The sequence below is a fragment of the Octopus sinensis genome, linkage group LG2, assembly GCF_006345805.1.
Source record: "Octopus sinensis linkage group LG2, ASM634580v1, whole genome shotgun sequence".
NCBI classification, from domain to species: Eukaryota; Metazoa; Mollusca; class Cephalopoda; order Octopoda; family Octopodidae; genus Octopus; species Octopus sinensis.
In genome coordinates this window covers 61,654,973-61,671,503 of record NC_042998.1, presented here as the reverse complement: position 1 = coordinate 61,671,503, position 16,531 = coordinate 61,654,973, and the positions used below count along the sequence as shown (strand labels likewise).

The window sequence follows — 16,531 nt, the reverse complement described above, 5'->3', positions numbered from 1 at the left end:
TGTGTGTGTGTGGTGAAGAATGTTTGAGTCAGTCTCTGAAATAAAAGAGTGATTGATTCATAAAAATTACTTCCGAAAGAATCATATCATCTTATTATTTATTCTATTTTATTTTATTTTATCCTTTTTGTTTGTTTGTTTTTTCGTGGGTGGTGGTGGTTGTGGTGGGGCTCAATTTTTTTTTTTTAATTCTATTTTATCATTTTCTTTTGTTGTCCAGTCAGACAATAATTTCATCTCATTGTGTTTTAAACATTAAGAAGCAACACACAGTTATATTTTCATGACTTATTGACGGCTTCTCACGTATGTTTTCTTTAATAATTCTCAATGATGTGTTTCACTGCAGGCCATTTTATTTGCTAAATATATATTTCTTTTTTTGGTGAATAAATTTCGGTTGAGAGGCCAAGTTATTTTTCTTCTCCTTCAAACAATTTTAATTATAGAATCAGTTGGAAAAACAAGACCAAAATTTCTGTCAGTTTTTCATCTATATTGTAAATAAAATCATTTTCCTCATTGATTTATTCAAATGCTACAGCAGCATTTCACCTGAAACAGAACTGCAAAATAACAGAACACTCATTGGTTGTATAGTGATCCCACCATTTACTTTGAATCATGGCAGTTGCTCTCCCTTCTATAAAAGTACGAGACAAGTAAGTTAATACATTTCTTACACTATTATCTGTATTGTATATGAATGTGGGATTTCCACTGATATATAAAAGTTAACGCTTTTGTTGTTGTTGTTGTTGTTTTAAGGGTGGTGGATTGGCAGAATTGTTAAAGCATCAGACAAAATGTCTTGCAATATTTAGATGTATTTCTCTATGTTCTGACTTCAAATTCTACCAAAGTCAACTTTGATTTTCATCTTCCTGGGGTAGCAGAATCATTTGAGTATCAGAAAAGCCAAAAAGTGCCGTGAAATGTTTGTCCCATTTCTATATATTGTGATTTCAAATGCTTTTGAGAATCAAATTTACCTTTCATTGTTTTAGTAGAAGCATCAACCATCTTGTTGTGCCATTATTATTATTATTGGTACTTAAAATGTATGCACATGTATTATTTTGCTCTGAAACTTGATCATATTTATAGCATTATTAAATGAAATTTTCTTTGGAGTATTGGCTAAAAAAAGGATTATTATTAGCTGTTGAAAGCTTGTCCTCAACATCTGGGAGTAGAAAAAATAGACTTTATCTTATTTACATATATGATATTATTTCTTTCAAACTGACTATCAAACATAAATATGGTACATGATAAACATTGTATTATGAAATAAGAATAAAAGAAACAATGCAACTACAAAATACACAAAATACACAATGACTATTTTGATAAACTATTAAAAGAAAAAAAAAAATCCAAGCTGTCCAACAAATAATTTTGAAGCTAGCAACATAAACCACAATAGAGATACTCATACAGTATCTGGCATTTTAAATCGTTTATACCAGGGTTGTGTTAAAGCTAACCTTCCCTCAATTCTAATATAGAACAGAACTTTAGACTTAATACAGTTCCATGTAAAAAAAAGTGTTATTTAGAAAATTTTATAAAATCAGAACCTGCTGCAGAAAAATCAAAGAAAAACAATTGAATAACTGTGCTATGGTAAAGATGGAACTTGGTTGAACTTACCTCTAAAGCAGTAAGTACATGAACAGGACATCTCAGGAGAAAAGCTTTCGATTGAAAAAGGGAAAAGCTATGGCACAATCTGCTGCACTTTTAAATTGAAGAACTCAACCAAAATATTGGTTCAGTTGTTAGATATACTTGCACACAAGCACCTGTGATCTAACATATTGGGCAAAGAAACACAAGGGTGACAAAAAAAGGCACTGGAGATGATGTGGAGCGATGGCTAATAACATTTTTGTATTGCTGTATAGGCAGGTAGATAAAGCAAGACTGGCGAGAGGCTAATGTGATCAGAGGGTACCAAAATGAATCTGCAAGTCTTAATGACGTCTGAAGGTCACAAAACCATACCAGAACTATTGCCAGTTGAAAGCACAAAAAAAAAAGGACATAAGCTTGACGGTACTGGGCAAAACACCAAGCTGCTACATTTGTCAAGGTTTGAACCAGCTCAGAGTTTCTTGTCTGTAGAACTAGAAAGATTAAACAAAGAAGTAAGAAATTAAAGTACGGGAGGCCATCCAAGGCAAGAATAAGAGCAATGGACCCAAGCTTCCAGAGTGACATTAGTCAGCAATTGTTCTGCTTCTTTACTGTCAGAGTTCAAATCCTACTGAAATCAACTTTGTGTTTTTATACATTTTTTCGGTTGATAAAGTAATGCACCAGTCCAGTGTCATCCTTCATGGAATCAACTACCCTCCTTTCTTCAGAACTGGTGGCCTTCTGATTAATGTAGGATCTGTCATTGCTGTTGCTGCTGTGACGACGATGAGGATGATGATGAGGATGATGAGGAGGAGGAGAAGAAGGAAGATTTTAAACCCCAGGTCAACACTGACAGTAGCAAATTTATGATCAAAACCGTTCCAACCTTAACCATTCCAACATGTTTATCTATGATTACATTATCCAATGTGTCTTTTTCTTTTCATGACAACATATATATATATATGTACGCACACACACACACACGTGTGTGTGTGTATATATATATATATACATTTACACACATGCACATACATATACACACATGTATATACACTCCAAGGAGTGAAATAATAAGAAAAGATTATTATTATTAACTTGGCATTTTTTCTTGCATTCAAGTACAATTTTCCATTAATGAACTTATCAAAAAAAAAAAAAATAAAGGTTTTCAATGCAGTTCTATATTTGAGAGATGAGGGATTATGTACATTATTTACATCATTTACATTTGACGGATATTTATCCTCATCTTATTTGTTGTTAACATAACGTTTCAGCTGATTTACTCTCCAGCATTCATCAGGTATCTTGGGCAAATTTCGAACTTGGGTTCTCATTCCATATGGCATTGTGGTTAAGAGTGCGGGCTACTAACCCCAAGATTCCGAGTTTGATTCCAGGCAGTGACCTGAATAACAACAACAACAATAATAATAATGATAATGATAATCATCATCATCATTTAGCGTCCGCTTTCCATGCTAGCATAGGTTGTACGGTTCAACTGGGGTCTGGGAAGCCAGAAGGCTGCACCAGGCCCAGTTTGATCTGGCAATGTTTCTACGGCTGGATGCCCTTCCTAACGCCAACCACTCCATGAGTGTAGTGGGTGCTTTTTACGTGCCACCAGCACAGGTGCCAGATGAGTCTGGCAAACGGCCATGATCGGATGGTGCTTTTTATGTGCCACCAGCACGGGGGCCAGGCGAGGCTGGCAATGGCCATGAACGGATGGTGCTTTTTACGTAAATACGTTAGGAATGGGGACCCAGGTTTGAAATTTCCCCAAGACACCTTGATGAAGGCGGGAGGGTATATCAGCTGAAATGTGTTAACAACAAACAAGATGAGGACAAATATCTGTCAAATGTAAAATAATGTAAATAATATAAGATTTTCAATGTTCTAAATATTCTAAATAAAGTTATATTTTATTTTCTAGAATGCAGATGTTCTTATTTATTTTCCTTTTGGCTGCAGCTTGTTTTAAGACCAATGCTAAAATGAGTAAGTTATAAATTTCATCTCCACCACACCACCACCACCACCATCACCATCATCATCATCATCATCATCATGGTCATCATTGTCTTTGTTGTTGCTTTCATCATTGTCATCGTGATCATAATCTTCATCATCATCAGCAACAGCAGCAGCATTTTGTGTCAGCTTTTCAATACTGGTAGGGTTAGAATGATCATCAATGTTCATATTTGGAGTTAATCTCCTCCTAGACGGGCAGGAGATCACATCTCACTCAAAGACTCCAGATGGTACTGGCAATGGTCACGCTCAAATGGTGGTTTTTATGTGCCACCTACGCAGGAGCCAGTCCAGTGGCACTGACAATGACCTCTTCGAATGTTGTTTTCCATGTTCCACTGGCACAAGTGCCAGTAAGGCGATGCTGGTAACGATCACGCTCGAATAGTGCAGTCCAGTGGCACTGGCAATGACCTTCCTCCAATGTTGTTTTTCACATGCCAGTTAGGCGACCTTGGTAATGATCACGCTGAAATGGTACTTTTTACATGCCACTGCCATGGGAGCCAGTCAGCGGACCTGGCAACGATCACACTCGGATGGTGCACTTCATGCTCCACTAGCATGGATGCCAGTTATGTGGTGCTGTCATGGAATTTGATTTCGATTTCACTTGCCTCAACAGGTCTTCGCAAGCAGAGTTTAGTGTCCAATGTAGGAAAGTTATGCATAAGTGGGCTGGTTACACCCCTGGCATAGGCAATGGGTTATGGTCTCACTTGCACTTGCTGGGTCTTCTCAAGCATAGCATATTTCCAAAGGTCTCAGTCATTAGTCATTGCCTCGGTAAGGCCCAATGTTCGAAGGTCGTGCTTTACCACCTCATCCCAGGTCTTCCTAGGTCTACCTCTTCCATAGGTTCCCTCAACCGCTAGGGTGTGACACTTTTTCACGCAGCTATCCTCATCCATTCTCACCACATGACCATACCAGCGCAGTCATCTCTCTTGCACACCATATCTGATGTTTCTTAAGTCCAACCTTTCTTTCAAGGCACTTACACTGTCGAGTATGCACACTGACATTACACATCCATCTGAGCATACTGGCTTTTTTCCTTGCAAGCTTACACATATCCTCAACAGTCATGGCCCATCTTTCCCTTCCATGTAGCATGGATGTTCATACACATGCGTCATACAGTCTACTTTTTACTCTGATCAAGAGGCCCTTTGCCACCAACAGAGGTAGGAGCTCTCAAAACTTTGCCCAGGCTATTCTTATTCTATCAGTTACACTTTCAGGTTACCCACCTCAACTACTGACTAGGTAATGGAAGCTATCAACTACTTGTAGTTTTTCTCCCTGGAATGTGGCAGAAGATGTTCTCTGCACATTTTCAGTGCTCATTGCTCCTGAGCATCTGTCACATGCAAAGACTATCTTTCCAGTTAGCCTTCCTTTGATATTGCTGCACCTCTTATGTGTCCATAGCTTACACTTGGTACATCTTATGAAGTTTCTACCTATGCTTTTTCAACAGATTGAGCAGGGCCATCTACCTGAAGGGATTTGTGGTTTGTCTGCCTTCCTACTTTCTAGGACTTTGGGTTTAGCTAGGTTGACTCTAAGCCCCTCCATTTCTTCTACACCTGAAACTTCTCTTCTAGTTCTGATAGTGACTCAGCAATTAGAGTAAGGTCATCAGCACAGAAGAGCTCCCAGGGGCATCCTGTCTTGAACTCCTCTATTATTGCCTGGAGGACTATGATAAATAGGAGAGGGCTGATGACTGAACCTTTGTGGGCCCCTACGTCTACTCGGAATTCTTCACTGTACTCGCTACCAACCCTCACCTTACTGACAGCGTCCCTGTACATGGCTCGCACAGCTCTCACTAACCATTCATCTATCCCTAGTTTCTTCATTGACCACCAGATAAGGGATCGGGGGACTCTGTCAAAGGCTTTCTCCATGTCAAAGAAAGCCAGGTACAGAGGTTTATCTTTGGCTAGGTATTTCTCCTGCAACTGTCTTACCAGAAATATAGCATCAGTTGTGCTTTTCCCTGGCATGAACCAAAACTGCATCTCATCTAAACTGACTCTCTCCCTAATTAGTTGGGCTATGACCCTCTCTGTGACCTTTATTACCTGATCCAACAACTTAATACCTCTGTAATTATTTGTATCTAAAGTGTCACCCCTTTATGGTAGTTGACTATGGTGCTGCTACACCAGTCATTGGGTATGACTCCTTCATGTATCATCTAGTTAACTATATGGGTGACTAAGCTATAGTTAACACCACCAGATATTTTGAGCATCTCTGCAGTCATTCCTGATGGGCCGGAGGCTTTCCCTATCTTCCTGCTCTTAATTGCTTTATCTATCAAGGTACTGTCAATTTGGATAACTTGTCCCTCTTTTGGGTCGATATTTGGCAGACTCTCTTTCTCCCATTCATTCTCTTTATTGAGCAACCTTTCATAGTGCCATCTCCAAACCTCTCTCTTTGCAGCCTCATTTAGTGAAAGTGAACCATCATCTATGAGGACACATTTCTCTCCTACAACATCACGATTCTCTTTCACACACTTTCTTGCAACTTGAAATACTTCAAGTCTTTGGTCCTCACGACACAGAATATTGGCAAATTTTTTCTTATCTGCTTCCCCTCTGGCTAAATAAACCTGTCTCCTAACTTCCCTTCTGACAGTCTGATATAATTCCCTGCTACTATCGTTCTTCCAGTCCTTCCAAGCCTGTTTCTCTTCTCTAATAGCCCTGTCAACAACTTTGTTCCACCACCACATTGCTTTGGGTTGAGAGGGGACTTTGCACCATCCACAGATTTGGTCACTGACCCTCAGCAGGTTGTCCCGTAGAAACCTCCAGTTGTCTTCCACATCGTGTGAAGCTATATCCCCTTGTATTTCGTCAAAGGCTTCAAGTAATACGTCTCTAAATCTCTGTCCATTTGCAGGATCTTTAAGCTTCCAGACCCTTCTCCTCTATGCTGGTTGTCTTCTGGGCATCCATTTAGCCCTGATCTTGAATCGCTAACTACCAGTCTATGCTGTGGGGTACGTTCTTCGCCTGGGAACATTTTGGCATTTATAAGCAGTCATCTTTCCCTCTTTCTGGTTGGGGGCATAGGCCGAGATAATGGTTGCTATCCCATGAAACACTAATTTAATCTTAAGTATTCTGTCACATACTCTGACTACCTTGATTACCTTATCAACCCATTTCTCCACAAGAAATATACCTACACCCCTGACGCTGTCAATGTTCCCTGCCCAGAAAATCTTGTACCTGTGTTCTTTGCTTGTAAGGAACCTAGTGGAACCTCCTCTCCACCTTACTTCTTGGATACAGCACAAATCTACATGTCTCCGTTCAAGCATCTCAACAATCTCACCAGACCTACCTTTCAGTGTGCCGACGTTGAGTGTGCCAACTCTGAGGGTGTGGGAGGTATAGGTCTGTGAGACCCTGGGATGGGAGTCAGTAGCGTCATGTATCTGAAAAGAAAGCTCACATTTGGCAGAATTCATAAAGAAACAATAGCCTTCAAATTGCATACACTACACCATCATTTTTATGCATTATATGATTAATAAACCCTCGGGAGGAGTGCAAATGGCATTAAGCCTTTAGAAGTGTTCATGGGAGACAACCAAAGGATGACAGAGGATAGGAACTCCTGGTACAAGTGAAGGGGGTGGATGGGCAGGTGTACAGCAAGCTAGCAAATTTAGATGAGAGCGTCTTCTGGATTTGTATTCTTTCAGGGGAGTTATTAAAAATCAAGTAGGGGAATCCGAGTGCGTGTGCTAGTTTATATAGGATGGTGGTGGTGGTGGTGGAAGAGTGGGGGAAGTGTTGGCGAATCAAGTGGTAAATCGAAAGAGAGAGACAGAGAGAGAGAGAGAGAAGGCCAGAGTTAGGGTGGTCAGGCATAGAACATGAGGGAGTATATTTTATATTCTTTGGGATTTTGGGTAACATAATTTAATTAAACAGCAAATGCTGATAATAGTGAAATAGAATTGAAAAATCTTAGAATTTTCGGTCAGCCAATCTGTGACAAATTTAGAGAGATGAGTTATGATGTGATAAACTTGAATAAATAAATATGTGACAATTAACGGATATGCATGAACTTAAGACAACAACGAGGATGATGAAACTATTGAAACTATGTTTACAGGATAACGTATTTAACCACTGCATGCCAGAAGTAAGGTATAGTGTTTTGTGTGTGCGTGTGTGTGTGTGTACAGTTTCAAATGATTTTTCATCAGGTTATATTTTGGGTGCAACATCTTCAATGGAGTGGTGGTACATGGCCTAGTGGTTAGAGCAGTGGACTCACAGTCGAGGGATCATGGGTTTGAATCTCAGAGAAGGCAATATGTGTGTTTATGAGCGAAACACCTAAGCTCCACACGGTTCCGGCAGAAGGTAATGGTGAACTTCTGCTGACTCTTTTGCCACAACTTTCTGTCACTCTTTCCTCCTGCATCTTGCAGCTTACCTGTATGGCCTACCCAGACAGCATTGTTATGTAGTAGAACATGCACACAAACACACACATTAATAAGCAAAATGAAATACCCAGGTGGCAGTATCATGGAGTGTGACAAAAGCAAACCAATGATGATTGTCTAGTCTGCATTTACTTTGGACAAATAAACCAATTGTTCTTTTGACCAGTTGAAGAGTAGAAAAGCAATCTCCAGAGAGATAGATATCTGTGTCGGTGTGTTTATGTGTCGGTGTGTTTATGTCCCCATTCAGCAAAGGATACTAGTTGAATAAGGACCAGACTTAGAAATAAACTATTACTGGGGATTGATTCATTCAACTAAAAACCCTTCAAGGAGATGCCCCAGCATAGCCACGGTCTAATGCAAAACACAAAATATAAAAGATAAAAGATTTATCTCATGCTTACTTGCCATTTTGCTTTTTGTATCACTCTTGTCTACCCTTCAGGTAACTACCGTCGAGTGTGCTTTATAACAAGCTGGTCTCAGTATGTAACTGGGGCAGGGAAGTTTATGCCAGAAAATGTGGATGCCACGCTTTGTACACACATCAATTATGCATTTGCTAAAATCTCAGGAAACCAAATTCATTTTGCTGACTGGAATGATGTACCTAGAGAGCATAGCATAGGACGGTATGTATCATTTTTTCACCCATTTTTTTAAAAGCTTTCCAGAGAAGGGTAAGAGGGAGTTTTGATGGATGCTTGTACCTTTCCTTGTGGTGTTATCAGTGTTTTGGGTGAGAATTAAAGATGTATTAATATCTCTCTTTGAGGGCAGCTACTATCTTGCTCGGTGGGGTGTTTAACACACAGAACCACCTACATATTTTGCTTGCATATGTGTGAGAGTGTGTGTGTGTGTGTGTGGTGTGTGTGTGTGTGCATGTGTGTGTGTGTATGTGCATGTATGTATGTGTGTCTATGTACACATGTGCATGTGTATATACATATTTTTATGTTTATATATGAATGTGTTCCTGAGCTGGTGGCACTTAAAAAGCACCTATCGAGCATGATTGTTGCCAGCATTGCCTGACTGGCTCCTGTGTCGGTGGCATGTAAAAATCACCATTTGAGCATGGTCATTGCCAGTGTCGCTGGACTGGCTCCTGTGCAGGTGGCACGTAAAAAGCACCATTTGAGCATGGTCGATGCCAGTACTGCCAGACTGGCTCTTGTATGGGTGGCATGTAAAAGCACCCACTACACACTTGGAGTGGTTGGCATTAGGAAGGGCATTCAGCTGTAGAAACTTTGCCAGATCATATGGGAGCCTGGCGCAGCCTTCTGGCTTGCCAGTTCTCAGTCAAACTGTCCAACCCATACCAGCATGGAAAGCAGACGTTAAACGACAATGATGATGATGATGATGATGACGATGATGATGATGATATATATAAAAATATATATAAAATGTATAGGTGCAGGCAGGGCTGTGTGGTAAGTAGCTTGCTTACCAACCACATAGTACTGGGTTCAGTCCCACTTTTACTATAGCCTTGGGTCGACCAAAGCCTTGGGTCGACCAAAGCCTTGCGAGTGGATTTAGTAGCTGGAAACTGAAAGAAGACCGTCGTATATATGTGTGTGTGTGTGTGTGTTTGTGTGTCTGTTTATGTCCCCACACCATCACTTGACAACTGATGTTGGCATGTTTACATGCCCGTAACTTAGTGGTTCGGCAAAAGAGATTAGTAAGATAAGTACTAGTCATACAAAGCATAAGTCCTGGGGGTCAACTAAAGGTAGTGCTTCAGCATGGCCACAGTCAAATTACTGAAACAAATAAAAGAATAAAAGAATGTATATGTGTGTGTGCGTGCACACACACACACACTCACACATATATATATATATAAATTCAAAAGGATATAATGAACCAAAAACTGACAGACAACCAACATGTGAAACATCTTTGAAGTTAATTTCTCTGATGAAAGGGCCATTACCTGTTTGGTTCCTTAATGTCTGGTGCATTATTGAAATTATGTGATGTCCCTTGAAACAGCCATATAAATGGACTCTGAATGAACTTTTTTCTGGTTTGCGTTATATTTTAATATCATTTTATTTTTATCATTTTCAACCTTTTAGTCGTTGTTTACACACACGGATTTATTCCATTTTTTTTTCCCCTCCTACAATTCTATCTGTAGTTCTCTTGGAGGTTTTATCACCTTTTGTAAGTGTGTGTGTATATATATATATATATTATATATATACATACATATTGATAAAAATGGTAAGACAACAAAAGAATGAAAGAGACCTCGATATTATGTAAATAGAGGAATTTATCTGTAAAAGTAATATGTGACAATTATTCGGTAGCCATGATAAAACTCAGCATCTGAAACTCGGAGTTTTATTATGGCTACCGAATAATTGTCACATATTACTTTTACAGATATATATATATATATATATATATATATATATATATATATATATATATATATATATATCTTCTGGGTTTCATATGTTGAACGTCCAGGTGTTTTAATATGTATTTTATGTTCAATGATAATATGAAGATTTTATAATGTTGTTTGACCAACTGAGACGTTTGTTCATTATATCCTTTTGAATTCATTTTCCTTGTCTCGGTTTTACTTGAGCACTTCTATTTCCAGACCTATATTTATTTTTTCAGTTTGTATTAAAAAAGCAAAATTAAAAAGATTATTTTTTATATATAAATAAATACATATATATATATATAATATATATATATATAAATGGATGTGTGTATTTTTTCCCTTGTTTACAATTAACACGGAAAAAATAAATAAACAGTTACCAGGGCAGCAAAAAATCATACAATGTTGTCTTCAAAACGTATGTCGGAAATAAAAGAATTTGAATAACACCTGTGTTTAACTCCATTTATATATATGATAATAATAAAATAATAATAATAATGAAATTATTGTATACAGTGCTCAGGTGCACCACAACTTGTCAGAATGTGCGTATAAAGTATACGCAGTAATGTACAAATGTCTGGAAAGCGAACAATGTATGAGTCTGATACATGCGTGTGTGTGTATGGAGGGGAGAAAATCAGGTGTAGTGTTGGCAAATCTCAGAAAGCATGGAAGTTTTGAAGGATGCAGTGCTCCGACAACTAACAACTGATGCCGGTAGTTTGTTCCATGCTTCAGCAACTCTCAGCGTGTTATATATATATATATATATATATATATATATATATATATTATATATATATATACATACATACATTTATATATATACAATATATACATATATTCATACATACATATGTACATTCATATATTTTCCAACCATATGGTTCTAGGTTCAGTCCCATTGGGTGGCACCTTTGACAAGTATCTTCTACTATAGTCTTGGGCCTACTAAAGCCTTGTGAGTGGATTTGGTAGATGAAAACTGAAAGATGCCTGCTGTATATATATATATATATATATATATAATATATATATATATATTTAACGGGAAGCTTTATGAAAATAGACAAAAGACGAAGGCAGGTTTACGGAAATAAACAAAAGACGAAGGCAGGTTTACGGAAATAAACAAAAGACGAAGGCAGGTGGAATACAAACAAACAATTGTATTAGTATGGCGCTCAGGAAATATAAATGAAACAAGTCTTTAACGTTTTGAGCCTACGCTCTTCAACAGAAAGATACACAGAGAAAGAAAAAACACATATATATATATGTACATATATATATATATATATATATATATATATATATAAAACTTACTTGGAGAAAAGAAAAGAAACAAAACGACGTGATGGCGCTCAATCCTTTGCTTGACCTTACCTTCCTTCCTGTCTGTCTTCCTCTTTGCCTGTCCCTCTCCTTCTTATTTTTGACCCTTTCTGGTTTCCTTTCCGCTCTATATCTCTCTCTCTCACTCCTCCTCATCTCTCTCACTCCTCCTCATCTCTCTCACTGCCGAGTTGACTACCAACTTCCTTTCACTGGCAGCTTTCTACAAGTCAACATGACTTTTTTTGCGCTCTGAATTTTTCCATCGTCTATACTTGTTCAACATCCTTGCGTTGTGTTTATATATATATATATATATATGTGTGTGTGTGAAGAAGTGCCACTCCCAAACAGTTGAAGGAATCTGGGGTAGAGTTAGACACAGGAAGACATGGGATGAGGTAGTCAAGCATGACCTTCGAATGTTGGGCCTCACAGAGGCAATGACAAAAGACCGAGACCTCTGGAGATATGCTGTAACCGCAAAGACCTGACAAATAACGTGAGTTCATGGCTGTTTCCTGCACCAGCTTTACATAGCAGCCCCAGCCCATCCAAAGTTCCTTGGCTCGCAGGACGGCCTGTTGTGCTTACCCTGAATCGTAGGGTGACCTGCTGTGCTTGAGGAGACCTATTAAGTCAAGTACATCAACATCAAAATAAAAATCAAATGGAAATTGTAGTTGTGATACCTGTGCTGGTGGCACATAAAAAGCACCATCCGAACGTGGTTGATGTCAGCACCGCCTTGACTGGCTTCCGTGCTGGTGGCACGTAAAAAGCATCAACTGATCGTGGTCATTGCCAGCCTCCCCTGGCACCTGTGCTGGTTGCACGTAAAAAGCACCAACTACACTCACGGAGTGGTTGGCGTTATGAAGGGCATCAGGCTGTAGAAACATTGCCAGATCAGACTGCAGCCTGGTGAAGCCTCCTGGCTTCCCAGACCCCGGTCAAACCATCCAACCCATGCTAGCATGGAAAATGGACGTTAAACGATGATGATGATGATAATGATATATATATATATATATATATATACACACACACATACACATGTATGTATGTATGTATGTATGTATGTATGTATGCATGTATATACATATATATGTATATATATATGTATGTATATATGTGTATATATAGGGATGTATGTATTTTACATATTCTTTATTCTTTTACTTATTTCAGTCATTTGACTATTGCCATACTGGAGCACTGCCTTTAGTCGAACAAACCGACCCCAAGACTTATTCTTTGTAAGCCTAGTATTTATTCTATCAATCTCTTTTGCTGAACCACGAAGTTATGGAGATGTAAACACACCAACATCAGGTCTCAAGTGATGGTAGGGGGACAAGCAGAGACACACACACACAAACACACACACATACATATGCACAATGGGCTTCTTTCAGTTTCCATCTATCAAATCCAGTCACAAGGCTTTGGTCATCCTGAGGTCATAGTAGAAGACACTGGCCCAAGGTGCCATGCAGTGGGACTGAAACCAGAACCATGTGGTTGGGAAGCGTGCTTCATACCACACAACCATTCCTGCACCTATATATATATGTATATGTGTGTGTGTGTGCTTGTCCCCCCCCCCATCACTTGAGAACTGATGTTGGTGTGTTTACATCCCAGTAACCTTTTGGTGTGGCAAAAAGCATCCACTACACTCACGGAGTGGTTGACATTAGGAAGGGCATCCAGCTGTAGAAACTCTGCCAGACCAGATTGGGGCCTGGTGCTGCCGCTGGTTCTCCAGACCTCAGTCAAACTGTTCAACCCATGCCGACATGGAAAACGGATGTTAATCGATGATGATGACGATGATGATGATATATATATATACACACACATACACTATATATTATGTATTATATATTCTGTCTAGCTACAAGGAAACTGTGCAGTTAAAACATCAAAACAGCCAACTGAAAATTTTACTTTCTGTTGGTGGATGGAGCCTGGAAAGTCTTCCATTTTCTGATATGGTCTCCACAAGAATCAATCGGAAAGAGTTCATACAGAGCACAATCAGTTTCTTAAAGCAGCATGGATTTGATGGATTAGACCTGGATTGGGAATATCCAGGATTTAGAGGAGGCAGAAGTGAGGATAAATTTAAGTTTACCCTACTTCTAAAGGTAAGTAATTTATTATTTTCAAAAACACTTTTGATTCTGCCTGTCTGAGTCTGTCCAATTCTATGATTTAAAAAATACTTACTTTAATAATATTTCAAAATTAATTAAAACTTGCAATAAAGATTGTTTGCCAACATAACAGGGCAGTCCTGGTTTAGGACAGATGTTGCTATAATTTAGCCCCAGGAGACATTGTCTCCAGCTGGCTATACAACACGATTTGCGTCCTTGTATTTTTGAACAAGGGAATCTAACACCCCCACTCAGCTCAAAACAAGCTGAGCTGAGTGGGTGTGTTAGATTCCCTTGTTCAAAAGTATAAGGACACAGATTGTGTCGTATAGCCAGCTGGAGATGATGTCTCCTGGGGCTAAATTACAGCAACATTCATCCTAAACTAGGACTGCCACGTTATGTTGGCAAACAATCTTTACTCTAAAGTACTGTTGCTGAATACCTCTCATTGTGAAATTTACAAATAGTAATTTTCTAATTAAAACTTTCCCTCAAAATATTATCCCTTGGTACTTCTTACAACTGGGAATCATTTCACTTGTTATCCATTAATATTTTTCTCTTCATCCGCACTTTATATAAATCACCCCTCCACTTCCACCACTGCTGCTGCTGCCACCACCACCACCCCTGCGCCGCCGCAGCCACTGAGCCACCAAATTGTCTCTCCCCCACTTCCACCATGTCTCTCACTCTTCTCATGTACTGTACCTAACTCTCCCCTCTCTCTCTCCCCCTCTCTCTCTGTCTCTCTCTCTCTCAATCACTCCTGCAACCTATCCATTCACAACTCATCTCTCATCCTTACTCTGTTTACTCTGTCACCAAGACTACACTGTCCTCTCTCCCTCAAATTTGCTACATTTATCCCAAAATTAGGAACAATGATTCAATGCTCACAAAAACAGTAGATTGGCATAATTGGTGATGTGTCAGACAAAATACCTTCTGGTAGCTGTCTTAGTTCTGTAAGATCTGAGTTCAAATCCTGCTGCAGCCAGTTTTTCATCCTAATGATGAAGATGAAATGAAATATCAGTCAAGTACTGGGATGAAAGTACCCCTCCCCTCAAAATTTCTGGTTTTATGCCCGAATGAAAATTAATTAATTAGTGGACAATGAATTAGTAGAATCATTAGACTCTTGAACAAAATACCTAGTAGTGTTATCCTTGTTTGGTATGTTCTGAATTCAAAATCTCACAGAGGTTTAACTTTCATCCTTTCAATGTGGATAAAAAATACTATCAGTCAAGTAGAGGAATTAATGTTGTAGCAGGGATTTGAAGCCTAACTGCTGAATTCTTAGTTAGACATTATGAACATTGGGCTATGTGATTGGGCTCTAAATTGACCAATGAACACGAGGTTGTGGTGTGATGTGGTTTTCTTGAATGTTCTAAAATTTGGCTTCTGGTCCCCTATGAAAGCTGTTTGGTGCATTGCTTAGAGAGCAGAATGGCCAACCAATGGACTGCTGACACCACAGATCACCTCAGAGTTTTGTGCAGATGACTTTGTGCATTTTTGGACCAAATGCATGTTGTCACATAGATAGCTTTCTGTGAAAGCAGGGCAGGTTTTCTCTCTCACAGTTGCCAGTTATTGATATTGTTCAGTGTAAATGGCCAACACCCAAATATCTTTATGTCTGGCAATAAATATTTCAGTTGAATGTTTGTGTGGTTGCATCAGTTATTCTAAATGCAGTTTTCTCCCCAGTAAAGAAAGATTCAGCAATGATCATTCTCTGTGATCCAATGAAGCAAACCCCCCAGCAAACCACCCCTCCTCAAAAATGTTGGCTTCTTACCTAGTGTGGCTGTATGGTAACAAGTTTGCTTCCTAACCACATGGTTCCAGGTATTGTGACACTGTGTGGCACCTTGAACAAATGTCTTCTATTATAGCCTTGGGCTGACCAAAGCCTTGTGAGTGGATTTGGGGTTGACAGAAACTGAAAGAAACCCATTGTGTGTGTATGTATGTGTCTATATATATATACGAAACGTTAAACCCTCCTTCTTTCCTTCTTTCCTGAGCGTCCAATAAGAATATATTTGTTCCACGTCCTCGCGTTGTGCTTTTTTTGTGCTTTCTTGTTTGGATTAACTTTATATATATGCGTATATATATATGTGTGTGTGTGTGTGTGTGTGTGTGTGTGTATGCGTGTGCGCGTGTGTGTGTGTATGTGACCGCGTGTGTATCATTGGCGATTTTTTCCCCTCTGTCTTCCCTTCCTTGGATCTTTCCTTTTTTGTTTCTGACGAAGAGCTCCACTCGAAGTGTTAAATCCTTCTTCTTCCTTTCCTTTCCTAAGCGTCCAATAACACTATACATGTTCCACATCCTCACGTTGTGTTTTCATGTTTGGATTAACTAATATATATATATATATATATATAT

The 16,531-nt window shown here is 39.0% G+C and overlaps 1 protein-coding gene across 2 annotated transcripts in view; it reads left to right on the top strand.

Annotated features, from left to right (window-relative positions):
* The first annotated feature begins 259 nt into the window (after positions 1-259).
* LOC115224786 (acidic mammalian chitinase-like) overlaps positions 260-16,531 on the top strand; it is a 53,537-nt gene continuing 37,265 nt past the window's right edge. For both annotated transcript variants that reach the window (XR_005003963.1, XM_036513770.1), the window contains exons 1-4: positions 260-662; positions 3,593-3,657; positions 8,637-8,823; positions 13,855-14,107. Coding sequence is in view for 1 of the 2 variants with exons in the window: in XM_036513770.1 (XP_036369663.1) it covers positions 625-662; positions 3,593-3,657; positions 8,637-8,823; positions 13,855-14,107 (543 nt within the window). In the remaining variant the exon portion in view is untranslated. The remainder of the gene's footprint in view (positions 663-3,592; positions 3,658-8,636; positions 8,824-13,854; positions 14,108-16,531) is intronic.